Raw genomic sequence first — 19,635 nt, forward strand, 5'->3', positions numbered from 1 at the left:
TATTCATCTTTAACACGATTTTTTACAACTAAATTTGACGGTCGATAGTTGTATCAACATAGTGTGAGCATTAACATACTGTTTAAAGATAAGTCTTCTTAGTGTTTAAACTCAAAATCTCAAATAATAACAACAATTACTTAATCATTAACTTACGAAACAAACTTATTCTCATCAACAAATATGTTAAATGTATACTCATGTAGTCTATAAACTATAATCTGGTTCTTCAATTTTTATTTTAAACGTGGTCAATCATAACGATTAAAAAATTCATTATTTGACACATATTCTGTTTATTTTTTTTTTTTTGAAATTTTTATTTAAAAAACTTAAAATCAATATTTTTATATTTAAAAAAAATACTATTTTTAAAAAAAATTAAGAAAAAAAAAACTCCCCAAAATTCTTTAAACCTATAATTCTAATTCCTTTACTTTCATCAATGCATCTTTGACCACCATTGACTAATCATCAAGGGTGATTGAAAAAAAGAGATATAATTTTATTTAGGTGTTTATTTTTTTATTTAGGTGTTTATTTTTTATTAAACCTAAATAAAAAAGAGATATAATTTAAATAATTTTTTTATATTAGACCTTATAATAAATGGATTTAGATTATAGACTTATATAAAAGTTACTTTCAACACATCAATTTAATTTAACAATATAAAAAAAATTAGGTGCCAAATTGCCAGTACCCCGGCTCTTGTGATAATATAAGATACTTCACTTTGTTTTATTTCCAAGGCAAATGAGGGCATGGGCTACCATTGCAGAGTTATTCCCGTACATGGAATCTGATTTATTGGCTGTGCAAAAACGCAGTCTACAACGCCCCCTAACAATAATCTCACATCAATCTTTCATCCCAACTCATTAAATCATACAGCTATCCATAACCTGTTACCAATCAACTAAACATTCTACTTTGAGCTCAATGCACATGGATTTTAACCCTTACATGCATATTTATTAGTTCAACACGAATCAAACTATTTTAGTAGTAAAAAAATTATTATTATTATTCATAGAGGTCTCAGGTTCGAACACTATGAATGTTAAGTGTATGAGCGTTCGGTGTCAAATAATTTAGAGTTATATTTGAATAAATATTATATTGTATTTACCCAAAATTAATAAAAAAGAAATTAGTTCATCATTAATAATTAAAGTTATTTATTGTTACAACAAAATTTTAAAAAAATATCATTCTACTTTCAACAACAACAAAATAAAAATAAAAAATAAAATGAAATTATAAATATATCTAACAATCCTTCTCTTTCTGATATGAAATCACATACATTTCATTCTTTAAGCATTATAACACTAAGTCCTTCATTTCAATTATTTTTTTCAATCCATCTTAAGTTGAATTCTCCATTTTTAATATATTCGTAGAAATATTTTTCGATTGAAGTTTAAACTCGAGCTTGGTTCAAGTTTAAATTCGAGTTTGAGCTCGATTCAAATTCGAACTTTAATTATATGAAAATTTTATGTTATATTTTAAAAATAACATATAAATTTTAATTTTATTAATAATTTAATTTAAAAAAATTAATATATTATTTTTTGAGTTGCTTGCGAATTTTTCGAGTCGATTATTAAGTAACTCGTTTTAACTTGTTAAGAATTTGAGTCCAATTTGAACTTGAGTTGAATCCATTCAATTCGAGTATCAACTAAATTAAACTCAAATAACTCACAATCTCTCATCTCATTTATAACTTACATTCTGTCTCGTCTCATTTATAACTCACAAGAGAGTCGAGAGCTCAAAACACAATTCATTTGTCGTCCCCTTCATCTCGTTTCGATCTCTTCTCTCCCCTCTGAAGTTCTCACTTTTTTCTTTTATCTAACTTTGATCTTCTAAATAAATATTATTAAATGTTTAATATTTAACATTGAAAAGTAATTTTTTCAAAGAATCTCTCAAATGATCATTTTTCCATGAAAATGATTCATTCCTCACCCTAGAAGAAGTCATAGTGGTTTAATAACCCGCTCAAAAGCATAAAATGACGCCGTTTTCATGATTCTGGTTTTAAGCCTCACTAACATTTACAGTGACGAACCCGTTGGCTTTAGAAGCAAGCAGTGGGCAGAAAATAGAACTACGACCTTCAGCTCTTTTAATTCTACAATTTCGACCGAAAAATACAAGTAAACAAGAAATGGTGATGATATTAGTAGCGACAACCAGCGATCCAGCCTCAATCAACCCGACCAACGCCCTCTTGGCCAACCCCGGTTGGATCCCCGTCCCCTCTCCCTCTTTATCGCAGCAGGTCCTTAATTATCTACGTTAATCAATATTTCTAATCTTAATTTTTGTTTATTCATTTTTTAATGATTTTTGGGGAATAAAAAGCTTTTCTAATAAAAATGTTCGACTACTTCAACACGACAAAAGCATTGTCGAGGAGGACGATTTGGATCGCTGTTGGTAAGAAGTCACCGGAGAGGCTGTGGATGAAGTTATTTTCTTCAGTAAACATACGGCTGTTTCCAATCGCCCTGCTCTCACTGTTCACCCAATCGGCAATTTATTTTTAAAACAAGGTTTTTTTTATATTGGGATTAAAGCAAAGATTTCTTACTTTCTCCTTGTGAAATGTTGGGATACCTCATTTGCGCGAAGGAGATGTTCTGCCACAGGGTGGGAGGCCAGGTTGGGCAGCGCCGCCTGATCCTAGGATGGGGCCCTTGCTTAGGCATTTGAAGAAACTTGCCCAATCTCATAATTTGGTTCCTGAATTTGAGGTCATTTTAATTATTGATTATTGCTAATACAACTTTGTTTACTTTTTTTTTTAATTAATAGTATTTTTAAATTTGGTTTTAGATAACTTTGGAGGGTACACATCATTGACCTATAACAACCAAACCAACAATGTTCCTTGAGATTAGTAATGCGTTGCTGTCTGCTGTATTATTGTTTTTCCCACTTCAAAACTAGGAGTTTACCTGGAGTTTCATTTGTTTCACATTCTCTTTGATGTGGTCTCAGCTGTCCTAAAGTTTGCCACAAAAATAATTTCTTGAAGGAAATATATGCTAAAATTTGGAAATAAAAATCAATAGATGAATAAAAAAATGGAAAAGCAGCTATATTGGTTTACATGGGATGGGATGAATGTTGCACTTTGCTTTACAAAGTTGGAATAATGATCTTAATTCTTCAGTAATATGGAGCTTCTTTAAGGTAGTTAACTTGGTGAATCTTTGCCAATCATATTTGGACTGGTGTTTTAGGATAATTTATGAAGCTAGTATATACCTGTACGTGCACACTAACTGAGCTGATAAATTGATACATGAATATGGCTTTTGTTTGAGATTTTCTTTATGTACTCCTTTATTGAGGTGAAATTGCTCTCTACTGATACTTCCCAAGCATGCATTTCAATTTTTATTCAGTTACTCGTCAAGTGTGAGATCATCATTTGCAGTGTCCTCTTCATATGAGTTTTTTGCTTTTAAATGGTTAGCTACCAAAAATAAGAACATTTTATGTTTCCGTGTTTACTTGATTTTAGCTGGAAGAGTTTTAATGATACTTTATATTGTGACAGTTTTTTGTCTGCTTGATGCTGATAGCTTTCCTTTTGTGCAAATATTTAAGCTCCTGTCAGATGGATTTCTGCAATGATTTTCTAGGATTCATCTGCTCTCTTTTTTCTGTGTTCAATATGCTTTCTTTTTCGTTGTTATAGGCAGTACGGATGAGCACTGGAGAGGCAAGATGCTGCTCAGTCATGGCTCTAGTTGAGTATTCATTTATCATATGTTATGTTTCAAGTGTTAGTTGTTAGCACAGCCCAATTGTTATTATGCCTTTGCATTTTGTTGTTTTCTGCAATGTTCTTGACATTTTGTTGAATTACTTTCTATTTTACTTTTTATGCCCTGATTCCTGAGTGACTTGGATGATATAACAAACTCTGATGGTTGAAAATGGTAACATTTTTAATACTTTCAATGCATTTAACTTGTGGCACCAAGTAAAATAGATAGATTATTAGTGGTGACAGGCTTCTTTCCATAACTTCTTCTGTCTGTGCTTGAAGTTGGTTTGGGAAGGACTTGGGCTTGGAGGTGGTGAAGCAGTCGGAAACTGGGGCAGGTACTGACCTAATAACTGGCATAAGTCATTATGCTTTTTATGACATTCCAAGCACTTATTTTTGCCTTATTTTTTTTGCCATTCCTCTTTTGCTTTGTTCTTTGGAAACAAAGAGTTTCTCTTCATGATAATATGCCTTGCATTAGTGACATATCCTGGTATTTTATTACTTTTTTTTTTATATATATTCAAGGAAGAATGACAAAAGGAAAGTGCTTCTCGGAATTGGTGGTGGACATTATGCTCCTCGGCAAATGGATAGAGTCTTGTAAGTAGTTCTTATCATTAGCTTTTCTATACATGGCCATGCAGCCCTCGTTCTTGAAAATTTTCCTGCTACCACATATCTCCTGTTATGCTGAACTTATCAACACGCCTTCGAAGTTTTTTGTTCTCCTCCTGTTTCCAGGAAGAGAGAAAAAAAGGTGTTTGAAAGAGGTTTTTTAACTATTAATAACATTTTCTTTATTTTAAACTTCCAACTGCAGAAAAGAAGGTGTTTGGGTGGGTCATCTGCTTTCTGGATATTCTATACCAATGGACTATCCAAGTCAGTCAAAAGTAAATGGAAATACAGATGGTATTGGTGGAACATGGAAGCAATTGATTAAAGTTGCATATGAAGCTACAAAATCAGCTTTCCGTGTCGGGGAAGTTTTGGCACATCTTGATCACAAGTAACTTGACTGATAATTTTATTAAGTGACTTCATGGTTCTATCATCTATTCTTTTGGTTATATGATGGATTATTAATCTAGAAATAAGTTCAAGGATTTTGCAATAGCAAGAAGCAGTTTAGGATTGGGTGTCCGGGAGTTACTTGTTTTCAATTATATGTAGTTTTTAGTTGGATTATTTCGAGCAACATATTCTGAGTTGGTCTCACTGAGTATTGATGTTTGGATTGGGAAACTAGAAAGTCAAAGTCAAAAGCAAAAAGAAATAGAAGTATGTATAGTGATAAAAATGAGTCTTTGTGTGCCTTTCCCCATCTAGCTTTTAGTTGTTGAGCACTTCTCTTGTAACAGTCGTGAAGCCTCTTAAAAAACAAGTACTACCAATTTAAGTTTTTCCCTTGTAATTTTGGAACTCTGCATTTTTGTGCTTTGTGTCTGCTCAGCGTTCTCTTTCCTCTTTCAAAATGGGGTTTCCCTCCCACTTAAAAACAACCCTATTCTCACAAAACTAGAAAGCCGTTATCAAAGGAAAAAAATCTTGAGAGAAATTAAACTGATATGAAGCCGAAAGGGATCCTCAAGATTGTGCTATATTTTAGCTTTCTTGCACTGCAAACACCTTGTATTTCCCTGCAAATCCAAGGTAAACTACAAAGGTTTCATGTTTCTCATCATGTTTCATTATCTAATAATGTGTTTTAAATGTTTAGAATCCTGAGCAGAAAATGGAGTTCAACTTTCTCCACCCACTCTACTTCTACCAAGGAAGCTTAGATTCACCGAGGAACTTGCAGTAAGAATCAATTTAGAAAAAAGATATTCAATCTTATAACGATCATAAAAATTAACATTATCATCTCCTTCTTAAATCATCTGCAACTTCTGCTTCACTTGGTGTGTTTGAAACGGTTCAAAGGAAATGAAGCTGCAGCTCAACAGTCTATATCAAGCACCAAGAAGAACGAAGATGGTCCGGGTGAGATATCTTGAACAGAATCGCATCTTTTGTGCTGAACAGAATCTGGGTTTCAACTTTCAGTATTCCTCCATTACATTTAGATATCCTGAACCATTTCTTTTTGTTATGCATTGATTAAAAAAATTATTAAGTAATTAAGTTTGATTTTAATATAATTTTAGTAGAGAAAAATTACTTTGTGATTAAAACTATCTATACGAGATATGCAACTATTTTTGGGATTTTTATATGAGATAATTTTCTAGAGTTATTTGAAGAATTCTAGTATTACATCGGGTTTGTGAGATACAAAGAATTTCATGTATTTGTATTATTTACTATCTCTATGTTGATAGTTGATTTTCTTTTTGACCCGTAGAGGTAGGCGTGTTTGAACCGCATTAACTCCCTTGTTGTGTTAGCGAGATTGGAGATGTGCGAGAAGAATTTGTAGTAATGGGTACTTAATCAATCGATCCAACGATGCTTCATTAAATACTTGATCTCCGTAAAAGTTGAAGTTGTTGAAAATTTAAAGGTTAATTCTCTAACTAAATTTGTATTAAATGGAGAGATTGTTTTATATTGACTCAAATAAAACTCGACAGATACTCATAATACACACTAGAATTAAGGCACATGGTTTGCTAGGGGAGTTAATGGTTTGTATTAAAAGAATGGTTGTTATTCTTTAAGTACGACTTTTGCAGGGATATTTGAGTATTCATTGTTAAATGATTAAAAGTATTTAGAACATACACTGCTTTATAATCATCTTGAAAACAAAAGTTTAAACTTACACAAGCAATATGCACGTGAAAACAAGAATTATCAATTCATATTTTACAATAAAAATAGTAAAACAAATTTGTTTCACACACTTTCGCACTAGTTGCTCCACCCAAGACAAATGCATACCCACTATACAAATTTGTTACGTCTTATGTTTATATATCACAATATCCCATTAGAATTGTAAAGTATTTTCAATAAATTGTAAACCTCAAGTCGTTATCTTCCCTAAATGTTAAAGTAAAACACTTGATGTTTTTTCAATATTCAATATCTGAACCGACAACCAGTTGGTCTAGTGTGATGAGATACTATATTTATTAAGTAAGGTTAGTGATTCAAATTCTGACGTTTGTGAACGGAGCAAATTGGGTTTAGAGGGTTGTCATTGCCTCTACAGTATCTGATCTGGATTAGTCGGTCAATAGATTAGACATCGATGATTAATTCAAAAAAAATATTCAATATTTGAATTGTGAATATGTTTATTATGATTTGTAAATAAGATAATTAATATCGGATAATTATAAATATCCTTAATAATTTTAAATTCTCAAATGTGAAACATTATTCCTTTTGCTCTTTATAAAAAATATATTAAGATTAGAGAGAGTTATTTCAGAAATCATCTTGATACTATAATACAAGTTTTATTATATCTTATAGGGATTATTTTGCAATAGTTCAATAAATTTAATAATTATTTTATAATTTTAAAAGTTTGTAACCGAAACAATCATTTTAAAAAAAATTGAGTGACATCTATTGTACTTTACCCTATTAATTATAAACGAGTTCCATGTCATAGATGTAAGGTCGTATTTGATATTTCTCGTTCGCGATGGCATTTTTTATTTGAAAAAGCCCATCCCTAAAGGTTGTCGTCATTGAAATTACCGGGAAATTAACGGCTCTCTTAAACCCTAAATCCCTGGTCCAAAACAATCTCTCCTCCCCCTCCAAATAATTTAAATCCTGATTTTCCATGCTGCATAAATGGAAACCCTTCGGTTTCCTAGCAAAACCTCACATTTGCTGCCGTCTTTCTTCCCTAACCTTATTCAAACCTTCAGTCTCCGTTGCCAGGCTCCTAGAAGAAGAACCCTCTCTTTCCCACTCTCCTAAAGACCCTGTTTTCGAGATCCTTTCCGGGTTTAAAAAACTGGGTTTTAGGAGGTTTTTAGCCGGGGATTACTTTGGGAATGTTGTTTTCAGTTTGGATCAATTACAGGTTGATAAAATTATAGACTTTTTGAGAGTTGAAAGCCCTGATTTTGCTGCGGTTTTCTTTGATTTAATGAGGAAGGAGTATAGGTTTCGGCATTCAAGGTTTTCTCGGTTCGTTGTGGCCCATGTTTTGGCGGGACAGAGGCGACTCGAGGAGTTGCGGTTTGTTTTGGAACATATGTTAAAAGAGGAAGGTACTTTTCGCAGAGTATTTAATTGATCGGTTCTGTTTTTCTCTTTGGTGCATTTTTCTGTTAAGTTTGTTATTTTGGATTCTTTTCGTGGAAAGTTTCTTGTATATCTCATGTCATTTTTTTACTGATATATACATATATTTTGTTGGGGTTGCAATTGTTGGATTGTGTCAAACTAAGCTTGCTTTTTACCAACAAAGTTTCCTTTTTTTTTTGGGGGGGGGGGTTCAAAATTTGAAATGCTGATCATTTCTTTTCTTGTTTATAGATTTTGTGTGATTTCTGACAGGCTCTGGCTCTGCTCCATCACTTTGTGAGCACCTTCTGAATGGCTTTAGAGACTGGGACAAGAACAGTTTGGTATGGGATATGTTGGCTTTTGTTTATTCAAGATTTGAGATGGTTCATGATGCTCTCTATGTTCTTGCGAAGATGAAGGACCTTAAACTGCATGCTTCAATAGTGACCTATAATAGTCTTTTATACAATTTGAGGCATACGGGTATCATGTGGGATGTGTATAATGAAATCAAAGTTGCTGGAACTATTCAGAGCAAGCAAACTAATTCTATAGTCATAGATGGCCTTTGTAGGCAATCTAAGCTACAAGATGCAGTTTCATTCCTGCAAGAGACTGAAGCAAAGGGGCTTGGGCCTTCTATTGTTTCATTAAATACAATTATGTCAAGATATTGCAAACTAGGTTTCACCGATGTTGCAAAATCATTTTTTTGCATGATGCTTAAGTATGGACTACTTCCTGATGCATATAGCTATAATATTCTTATTCATGGACTATGTATAGCTGGTTCCTTAGAAGAAGCATTGGAATTCACGAGTGACATGAAGAAGCATGGTGTAGAGCCTGATATAGTAACATATAACATTCTCACAAAAGGGTTCCGTCTACTTGGTCAGATGGATGGGGCTTGGATACTCATTCAAAGAATGCTGGATAAAGGGTTGAATCCAGATGTTGTTACATATACAATACTCATATGTGGCCATTGTCAGAATGGGAATGTCAAGGAAGGATTAAAGTTGCGAGAAGAGATGCTTTCACGTGGTTTACGGTTGACTGTCCTCTTATACAGTGTATTGCTCAGCAGTTTGTGTAAGATTGGACGGGTTCACGAGGCACTGGTGTTGTTCTATGAAATGGAAGAGCAGGACTTGGAACCAGATCATGTAACATATTCCATCCTTATTCATGGGCTCTGCAAGCAAGGAGAGGTGCAAAATGCTCTTCTACTATACAAAGAAATGTGCTCAAAGAGCATTCCCCCAAGTTCGCTTTCAAGTGGGGCCATTCTCTTGAGTTTATGTGAGAATGGGATGATATTGGAGGCAAGAACGTATTTTGATTCTCTGATAATGAATGACTGGGCACATGATATTGTTCTCTACAATATTATGATTGATGGGTATGTGAGGCAGGGAAATCTTGAGGAGGCTCTAGAGTTATATAAGATAATAACAGAAAAAGGGATTACTCCTACTACAGTGACTTTTAATTCTCTCATTTATGGGTTCTGCAAAAATAGAAACTTAGCTGAGGCTAGAAGATTAGTGGAGACTATAATGCTGCATGGGTTGGAACCAACTGCTGTGACGTACACCACACTTATGAATGCATATTGTGAAGATGGAAATATGCACTGCATGCTTGAGTTGCTTCGAGAGATGCATGCAAAAGGTATTAGGCCAACTCATGTTACTTACACTGTAATTATCAAAGGGCTTTGTAAACAGAAGAAGTTGCAAGAAGCTATCCGATTGCTTGAGGATATGCGTTATATGGGTCTCAACCCTGATCAGGTAACATATAATACTATCATACAGAGCTTCTGCAAAACTCGAAACGTGAAAACGGCTTTTAAGTTAATCAATGAAATGTGGCTGAATAGTCTGGAGCCTACTCCAGTCACATATAACATTCTCATAAATGGTCTCTGTGTACATGGTAACCTTGAGGATGCTAATAAGGTACTATTTTCTCTTCATGAACAAAATATCAAATTGACCAGGGTTGCTTACACCCAGATAATCAAAGCACATTGTGTGAAGGGTGATGTGTACAGTGTATTCATGTTCTTTGGCCTAATGATGGAGAAGGGCTTTGAAATTTCAATAAAAGATTATAGTGCAGTTATCAATAGATTGTGCAAAAGGTGTTTGATAATTGAGGCACGACATTTTTTCTGTATCATGTTATCTCATGGCATTTCTCCAGATCAAGAAATTTGTGATGTTTTGCTCAATGCTTGCCAGCAATGTGGTGATCTCAGATCTGTTTATGAAATGCTTGCATGGACAATCAAATCTGGCTTACTTCCTCAGAAATAACAAAAATAATGATTTTCATTGAGAAGGATCAGCCTAATTGGTGATGCTGAGGTTTTCTTGAAGGTATGAAATGCATCAAATATACGTTCCTTGTGGTTTTTCACTGCTGAATTAAGTTAACTGCTCCATATGAAACAATAAATGCTTTCTCCCCTCTTAACGTCAATAAAGGAAAGTTAGGCTGATAGGAAGGCTGGTTACATAATGCTTGAAGATTTGTTTAAGGAATTGGGAATCTTTTACCACTCGCAATTTATTTCCTAATTATTTATGCTTTTTGTCATTTATCTGTAATACCCTAAGGAATCATGCTTTGAATGAAAATAAGTGTTGCCAAATATATAGCAAATTTAACTAATCACTGGAAGTGTAAAGCTATTCTACATCCTTTACTCATGAATGGTATGGTATATGAAAGGGCTGGGGGATACCTTATTAATTGTCATGTATAATATAAAGATCGAGATGGTGAATGTGGTTTGCATCCTTTATTCATTAATGCACCGAATGTTCGATAGGAAGAGGTATACCCTTTCTTGGGGTGGTAAATGTTTTTCTACTTGATTATATGATTCTGGATGTCTATGAATTCATTTGCTCATGGTTGAATGTCTCACCTCTTTTCTGTTTCCCCAATAAAATTCTCATTTAAGCTATTTTAACTGCATTGAACTGTTTTTTTTTTGTGCATTATTCTTGCTAGATGTATAAAGATGTCCGCTTAACTAGGTGACATACAGGATGAAAAGAAGCATGGGAGGTAATTAGCATGATTTCAATCTTTCATCGGCGAAATTCAATCTTAGGTGCTCAAGAGTAATCAGCTTTTGGAGCTGCCAACTGCTTGGCAGTCTGTTCATTTTGCAAAACAATATACCCTTCATTTTGCTGATTTTGATAATGGTAAGTGTGCTTTTCTACCTGTATTTTACCAGCTAATCACTGTAGTTCATTCATAATGATAGTTTCAAAATAAGTAGAAAACATCTTGGTACTTAGGAGCCAATAGAATTCCAATAAAATGAAAAGGAAAGGAGGAGAAAAATCTAGGTTTTCTATTTCTAAAATAAACAAGTGGTTCTGATCAAAGATTGAAATTATTTTATGGCCTAGCAGAGGTATTTCTTTCTTATTTTCTACTTCGAGTTATAATTGAAAATGTAGAGTATAGAATCAAGATAATAATAAGGTTACTTCTGCATGTCTGAATGCTGTTTTCCACATTAATGTGTTAAGAGTTTCCCTACAATACAGGATGAGTTACTTATCTCTCACGTAAATATTACTGGTGCATTTATTGTTTGAATTGAATGTAATGTCTCATTGTAGTTCGAAACTTGAATATCTCATCCTATGTAGGTAGAAAATAGAGTTTGTGATTTATCGACTAGTTTTTTTTTTTCTGGACCAATCTAATAAGGCTACCTCCGTTGGATTCAATTTCCTTTGAGTTTCATCACAGTCTTAAAATCGATAGAGCCTCACCCTTTTTCTTTTAGCTCAGAAGACCTATTTTTTCTGTTTTGTGATAACCACCACCGGTTGAGGAAAGTTTAATGTTAAAAGATGATTAAGTATGGTATCATATATTTTAATCAAAGGATTATGCTATCTACTAGGATTGCTACTTTTATGTATCCATGCGCATATGTACACTGGCAAGGGCATAAGCATACATGTAACCTCTTGGATAATACAATTGCATCAACAAACTTGAAGCTCCATTTTTTCCCCTGAATTATTGCTCCAGGGAAAGATGGGTTATTGAGGTCAAGAAAAACCAGTATGTAGCCCTAGGCCTGGGTATGGGAAGGCCAGGATTTTTGGGGTTTGGGATGGCACAGTAGATATGGTAGTTGGTTGATATGCTATGTGGAGAAACAGAGATGGGGAAGGTGGTTTGGGTGGAAGAAGATGAATTGGTGAACTGTCATGTGCCAATTGAGTGCGGCAAATAAGCAGCGGAGACCAGAGACCAAGAAGTAAAGACACAACAAAGCTCCATCTAAGTGGAGTCATGTCGATGTGTTATGACTTAGTGACAGTGAAAGAATGAAGGTACAACGGGTTGTATTTATCTTTAAGCCGCCAAGTTATTTATCACTTGCTATCATATCCAGATTCGAGGAAACTACTGATACATATAGTAATTACGATACATAAATACTTTGGTTTCAACTAAAAAAATATCAATAGATTTTAGCTGCTGGCTGTAATTGATTCTTGTCTGGTGGACCATTTGGTTCCATGCAGGACGACATCCATCTGGAATCTTTAATTGCAATTTGTAAACCATCTGTTTGCTTAACAACGATGTACACATTTAGACAGCAAATTAATGAAGCTATCATATAGAATCAATCTTTCTTGTTCCAAACCAACACACTGCAATGATTCTGAGTTACTGATGGTAGTCAGGATTGAAAATCTTTCAATTGCATGCTTGCATGAAGCCATGGATCCATTGAGAAGAGATCAAACTCTTGAGCTTAGAGAGAAAGTGGATGCTTCGAATGACCTAAAATAAGCTAGTGGATGCTTCAAAGTCAAACAATAGATCATAAATATATAGTAATATGAAATCATGAATGTTCCCCTCTCATCTCTCCAAAACTAGACCCACCTCAAAAACCTCATACAAATTTCTTTTAACGTATTAACTTTAATGATTAGCCCCACCACTTCATCATCCATCTACATTCGCTGTTGATAACAATTTTAAAATCAGAGTCATGAAAGCAACATCCTTTGGATGAATCTATTTAGGTTACAGAAATGAAAATGTATTCATCAAGGAAGGCCTATTTTGGACACTCTAGCCTTTGCATGGAAAGGCTATGTCTAGGCTTTGGTAAAGAGAAATGGCAAAAGCCAAGAATCTAGCAGTTTTGTTTCTGCAATTTGAACTTGGTATTTAACCATATCTATCACCCTTCAAATAGATGAAAGTGTCCAACTGATTGCAATGAAACACTAAAGAACTTGAAGTTAGTTGAGGGGATTCTATAATGGAGCCTAATTGTCCAATAAAGCCAAGAAAACAGGGAAGATAGAACATGCCACAAATGTGCCATTGAATTATCAATAAACACCTTGGCCCACTGTATCATAGCAAGGAGCCATATAATAGCAAATTTGCAATTCAAATTTCAAAATAAAAAAAATATTTATTCAAAAATTAGTAAAAATATTAGAAAATAAACCTTTGTAACCATTTTGAAGCCGGAAATCACTCTTAATTAATAACCGACAAGTGAAATTCCTCCCTCTTACTTTCTGCTTTCCATGTTTACTTCCTCTCTCAATCTCCATTTTCATGCCAAAGTTTTCTCAAGATCCAAACGTAAAAGTAAAAACAGAAACCAAATCCCAGAATCTTATCTTCACTTTCTAGCCCACCATGCAGTTTTTTATCAACTTGTGACACCAAAAACATTTACTCACCATCAAATTCTATCATTCTTTTATGCTTCTGGATCGAGAATGAGGAATGCAACATCATCCATGGCAGCAAAGTTTGCATTTTTCCCGCCGAACCCACCTTCCTACTACATAATTGTGGACGAAGAAACTGGGAAAATGAAGTTCTCAGATGTTAATTACATGAGAGATAAGGTGGACCTATTGAAGCTGAGAACCAAGAGGGGGAATGAGATTGTGGCTATGTATGTGAAGAACCCATCAGCTTCGTTGAAAGTGCTATATTCCCATGGAAATGCTGCTGATATTGGTCAGATGTATCATACTTTCACTGAGCTCAGTGTTCATCTGAATGTTAATCTTTTGGGGTCAGTTACTATTTATATCAAATGTTCACTGTTTTTCCCCTTCAGATTAACCCTGAAAATGAAAGGAAAAAAGCTGCAAATTTAGAATCAAGGAGAACCATATGATTTTCTAATTTTTTTATTGATGCAGATATGATTACTCAGGATATGGACAATCCACTGGAAAGGTATAATCTATTCCTCTTTCATTCATTTCAAAGTAGAAATTTGCTGGAAAACTAAGGATCAATGAAGCCAAAGATACATGAATGAGCACGTGTGGTTATTCTGAGAAAATGGAAAGTCAAGAGAGAGAGAACACAAACGAAATATGAACATGACCCTTTTTTTTCTTGTCAATGTATATTATTTATTATGATGTGAAAGTCTTCTCCTAGTACAATAACAAAATCCTATGTTAATTTTGGTGCCTTAACTTCTATATTGATTGAGACTAGAGAGTCACTGTTCTGATGATTGTGTACATATATAGCCAAGTGAGCAGGACACATATGCAGACATAGAGGCAGCTTTCAAATGTTTGGAGATGTATGGAGTAAAACAGGAAGACACAATATTGTATGGGCAATCAGTTGGGAGTGGACCTGCTTTAGAATTAGCCATTCGGTTGCCTCGCTTGAGGGGTGTAATTCTGCACAGTCCAATCTTGTCTGGTCTTCGTGTCATGTATCCGGTCAAGCGTACATTATGGTTCGACATTTACAAGGTTGGTTTGTTTTTTTGCCTGCTTCAATCTCTATTCACTAACTTGAACCAATACGTAGAACTTTTTACTGTTTCAACATGTCACAATAATTCTTCTCTTTTCTAATTTTATTGCAGAACATTGATAAAATCCCTCTAGTCGGCTGCCCTGTTCTGGTGATTCATGTAAGTCCTTTTTTTTCATCTGAATGATTCATTTTCGAAACGAATTTTGATGCCTAGTTTTCAATTTGATCAGTTGATATTATAAGGATACCTGGGTTATTATTAGTTAACAATGTCTTGCAGGGAACTGAAGATGAAGTGGTGAACTTTTCTCATGGGAAGCAACTTTGGGAACTATGTAAAGAGAAGTATGAGCCATTGTGGCTCAAAGGTGGGAACCATTGTAATTTGGACCCTGAGTACCTAAGGCACCTTAAGAAGTTCATATCAGCCATCGAGAAACTTCAACATCCACGCTGTGTATTGGACCCGAAACCCAATGATCAATCCCACCAAGCTCCGAGCAATGCCGACCAAAACAAGGAGAAATCCAGACCAAGCACTGACCATAGAGACAAGGGTAGGCCAAGTTTTGTGCATAGAGAAAAATCCAGGCTAAGCACAGACAGTAGAGACAAAGCAAGAGCCAGTGTTGAAAAAAAAGAGAGACCGAGAAGGAGCACGGATCGCCATATAAAAGCTAGGAACAGCACAGATCATCCAGATAGAGCAAGGAATAGTTTTTGACAGGTCAAAAACACACACACACACACACACATATATATATATATATATATTGCTATCTACGTTATCTTAACTGTTGGAACTTCTTGTAATGGCAGACTGGGTGATATGGTACGATCTGTCGGATTGTGCAATGTTGATTGTTTGAAGCAGACAGCTGCTGAGGTTTGAGTTGTTAAGGATTCTGTTGAGTTTATCAGTTGCCGCAGTTTGGGATGTTTTCTGTAACAGCAGTTGGTCGTATGTCTCATACGTATGCACGAACATCCTCATCAGATCATTTTCATTTTTATCGTTCGGTTAATGAATTTCTTTGTCAGATTTAATTCAAAATAAGAAGAATGTGATTGAAGATGGTAGAATTTATGCATATTGGAAATTGTAATCAGCAAATGAGCGTCAAGTTGTTCTTAATTTGCAACTCTCTGTGCACAGTTGATTCACTTGTACAGTGTTGTGTGTTGTAAATTATTCATCTTACTGATTATGTCGGAAATATTATCATCAGTGTTAGGAAATAAACCGAGTACAAGTAATTTCCCTATAACCAGATTTGTGAGAATGCGAAATAAAAGCGGAAAAATAATACCCGAAAAGTTGATAACGGAGTTCAGCCAATTGTGCTTACGTCTCCGGACTGCTGCAGATCTTTTACTAAAGATAAAATTTACAAGTGTTTACAGAACACACTTTAGAGAGAACTGGAAGATTTTGGGATGATTTTGAAGCTAAATGAGTTAGGGTATTTATAGTTGAAACTTAGGGACTAATCTTTGTAAATACCCTAAAGTTCAATGGTTCAATTTTATAATTAACCCTATTATAAAATAATAAAAGAATAAGCAGCCCCCCCACTTGATTTAATAGCAGCAGCTGGCTGTTTGAATATTCAACAATCTCCCACTTGAAGATTGATTTTAATCTGTCTTCACACCTCAATCAATGCAGCAGCATTTCTAGTCTTGTTATTCTAGCATGCCAACTGAAGTTGAACACAACTTCAGTTTGTCCGTGGTCACCGTCTTTGTCAACATGTCTGCCGGATTTTGAGCTCCACTGATCTTTTCAAGTTTCAAAATCCCATCTTCCAGAAGAGACCGAATAAAATGATATCTCAATTGTATGTGCTTTGTCCTTGAATGAAAAGACGGATTCTTTGCTAGATGGATAACCTAACTCTTCCAAGAAACTTTGGAGCCAAACCATCTCCTTGCTGGCTTCCGTAACAGCGACATATTCTGCTTCAGTTGTGGAGAGAGCAACTATCTTCTGTAGTTGAGAAACCCAACTCACTGCAGTACCTCCTAGAGTATATACATACCCTGTAGTACTCCTTCTGATGTCAACATTTTCGGCTAAGTCAACATCTACATAGCCTGTCAGTATCGTATCTCCACCTTTGAAACAAAGTGCTTTGTTTGTGGTATCCCGCAGATATCTGAGGATCCATTTGACTGCTTCCCAGTGTACCTTGCCCAGATTATTCATGTACCTGCTAACAGCTCCCACTGCATGAGCAATATCTGGTTTGGTACAAACCATGGCATACATCAGACTTTCAATTACTGAGGCATATGACACCTTCACCATGTGTGCACGTTCTTCCTCCGTATTGGGTGATTGGTCTTTGGAGAGTCTGAAATGAACACCTAAAGGTGTACTTACTGGTTTAGCGTTTTGCATGTTGAACCTGGAGAGTACTTTGTTGATGTACTCAGCCTGTGATAACATCAAAGTCCCCGACTTTGTGTCTCTCTTGATCCTCATCCCAAGAATCTGCTTTGCAGCGCCCAGATCTTTCATAGCAAACTGCTTCGACAATTTTTGATTCAAGTTTATAATCTCTTGCATATCTGAGCCTGCAACGAGCATGTCATCAACGTATAATAATAAAATAATAAAGCTATTGTCGAACCTCTTGATGTAGCAACAATGATCTGCTTGGCATCTGGTAAAACCACTACTACTCATGAAGTTATCGAACTTCTTGTACCACTGTCTAGGAGCTTGTTTTAAACCATACAAGCTCTTCTTCAACCTGCATACCAGGTTTTTCTTGTCTTCCTCTATGAAGCCTTCTGGCTGCCTCATATAGATTTCTTCCTCCAAATCACCATGAAGAAAAGCTGTCTTTACATCTAACTGCTCAAGATGTAAATTCTCTGCAGCTACAATTTTCAACACCAGTCTGATTGTGGACAGTTTTACGACTGGAGAGAAAATTTCATTATAGTCAATACCTTCTTTTTGCTGAAAACCTTTGACAACCAATCTTGCTTTGTAGCGTTTGCTCCTATCATGCTCTTCTTTGATCCTGTAAATCCACTTGTTGTGGAACGCTTTCTTGCCTGGTGGTAATTCAGCTAATTCTCATGTCTGATTTGACATAAGCGAGTTCATCTCATCTTTCATGGAAGACTCCCACTTGACTGAATCCTTCACTTGCATTGCTTCATCATAGCACTTTGGTTCACCATTGTCAGTCAGCAACAAGTAGTGCAAAGAAGGCGAATAACGTTGGGTTGGTTTAGGAATTCTGGAGGAGCGTCTCAGTTTTAGTGTACGTGGTTCTTATTGAACTACTTCAGGATTGATCTGAACATCATTTCCAGAAATCTCCTCGAACTCAGCAAATTCCTTTATTTCAGCTTCGGTATTGGAGCTACTTGATTATATGGTTGACCTGTCTTTGTACATCACATTCTCATTGAAAATGACGTCTCTTCTTCTGATGATCTTCCGATTTTCATAGTCCCAAAATCGGTAACCGAACTCATCACCACCATAACCAACAAAGACACATTTGTTGGACTTAGCATCAAGTTTACTTCTTTCAGCAGAGTTTATGTGTACATAAGAAATACAACCAAACACTCTTAAGTGTTAAAGGTTTATTTCTTTCTTGCTCCAAGCTTCTTCTGGTATTCCGCCATCCAAAGGAACTAAGGGCCCACGGTTGATCAGGTAAGCTGCAGTGTTGATAGCTTCAGCCCATAGAAATTTGGGCAATCCGGCATGTATCCTCATGCCTCTGGCACGTTCATTCATAGTTCTGTTCATGCGCTTTACTACGCCATTCTGTTGCGGTGTTATGAGAACATTTGTCTCCATCTTGATCCCATTGTTTGCGCAGAAATCTCTGAATCTACTGTCTCTGTACTCTTCTCCATTGTCAGACCTCAACCGCTTGACTTTCAAACCAGTCTCATTTTCCACCATGGCCTTCCATTTTCTGAAGGTATCAAAGACTTCTGATTTCTTCTTCAGAAAATAAACCTACACCTTCCTTGTTGAATCATCGATGAAGGTGACATAATATAGTGAGCCTGCAAGAGATGGAACTGGGGATGGTCCCCATACATCAGTATGAACCAATTCTAACCTTTCTGCCTTGGGAGTCTTGCCAATCTTTGTAAAGCTGACTTTCTTTTGTTTGTCAAAGATGCAATCCTCGCATAGTCCGACATCTACATTCTTTAAATCCGACAGCTTCCATTTTGATAGAAGTATCTTCATTCCTTTCTCGCTCATATGGCCAAGCCTTTGGTGCCATAGGTTTGATTTTCCATCAGCATCTGCTGCAACAATGATATTCTCTAAGTTTGAGGTTACATAGAGAGTACCAGTCTTCTTACCACGAGCAATGACGAGTGCTCCTTTTGTAATCTTCCATTCACAGCCTGAAAAAGTTGTATTGTATCCTTCTCCATCAAGCTGTCCAACAGAAATCAGATTTCTTTTGAGGCCAGGAATATGTCTCACTCCTGTCAGCTTCCAGGTGGTCTGGTTTGGCAACTTTAGTCGGATGTCTCCTTTTCCGACGATCTTCAAGGTTTCATCATCAGCTAGATGAACCTTTCCAAAATCACCACTGACATAGTTCTCCATGATTTCTTGGCACGGGGTGGAGTGGAAAGATGCTCCTGAATCCAAGATCCATGATTCAATCGGACTGTTGACACTTAGAATCATGGCATCACCTGTCTCCTCTGTCATGTTGGCAGATTCTTGTGCGCATGTATTTTTCTTCAGTGCTCGGCAATCTCTTTTGAAGTGACCCTTCTTATCGCAATTATAACAA

General features: G+C 35.6%; 2 protein-coding genes and 1 pseudogene across 2 annotated transcripts; all 3 read left to right on the forward strand.

Annotated features, from left to right (window-relative positions):
* Nucleotides 1-2,176: 2,176 nt before the first annotated feature.
* LOC120163201 lies at nt 2,177-4,818 on the forward strand (annotated as a pseudogene).
* A 2,685-nt stretch (nt 4,819-7,503) lies between these two features.
* Nucleotides 7,504-11,197, forward strand: LOC120162973 (putative pentatricopeptide repeat-containing protein At1g13630). The gene is made up of 3 exons (XM_039173007.1): nt 7,504-7,986; nt 8,276-10,395; nt 11,073-11,197. Exons 1-2 carry the CDS (start codon nt 7,551-7,553, stop codon nt 10,330-10,332), a joined length of 2,493 nt encoding a protein of 830 aa, XP_039028938.1. The 5' UTR covers nt 7,504-7,550; the 3' UTR covers nt 10,333-10,395; nt 11,073-11,197.
* A 2,523-nt stretch (nt 11,198-13,720) lies between these two features.
* On the forward strand, nt 13,721-15,845 carry LOC120162984 (alpha/beta hydrolase domain-containing protein 17B-like). The gene is made up of 6 exons (XM_039173022.1): nt 13,721-14,120; nt 14,251-14,287; nt 14,593-14,826; nt 14,943-14,990; nt 15,114-15,553; nt 15,647-15,845. The coding sequence occupies exons 1-6, from the start codon at nt 13,816-13,818 to the stop codon at nt 15,723-15,725; spliced, it is 1,143 nt and encodes a 380-aa protein (XP_039028953.1). The 5' UTR covers nt 13,721-13,815; the 3' UTR covers nt 15,726-15,845.
* The last annotated feature ends 3,790 nt before the right edge of the window (nt 15,846-19,635 follow it).

Source organism: Hibiscus syriacus, unplaced genomic scaffold (assembly GCF_006381635.1).
Source record: "Hibiscus syriacus cultivar Baekdansim isolate YM2019G1 unplaced genomic scaffold, ASM638163v2 tig00111427_pilon, whole genome shotgun sequence".
Lineage (NCBI taxonomy): Eukaryota > Viridiplantae > Streptophyta > Magnoliopsida > Malvales > Malvaceae > Hibiscus > Hibiscus syriacus.

Bases quoted from the DNA above. Each gene is read 5' to 3' on its own strand.
- LOC120162973 (XM_039173007.1), top strand. From the start codon at position 7,551: ATGCTGCATAAATGGAAACCCTTCGGTTTCCTAGCAAAACCTCACATT. The intron at 7,987-8,275 runs GTACTTTTCGCA...GATTTCTGACAG, and splicing joins ACATATGTTAAAAGAGGAAG to GCTCTGGCTCTGCTCCATCA.
- LOC120162984 (XM_039173022.1), top strand. From the start codon at position 13,816: ATGAGGAATGCAACATCATCCATGGCAGCAAAGTTTGCATTTTTCCCG. The intron at 14,827-14,942 runs GTTGGTTTGTTT...ATTTTATTGCAG, and splicing joins TATGGTTCGACATTTACAAG to AACATTGATAAAATCCCTCT. The intron at 15,554-15,646 runs TTGACAGGTCAA...AACTTCTTGTAA, and splicing joins GATAGAGCAAGGAATAGTTT to TGGCAGACTGGGTGATATGG.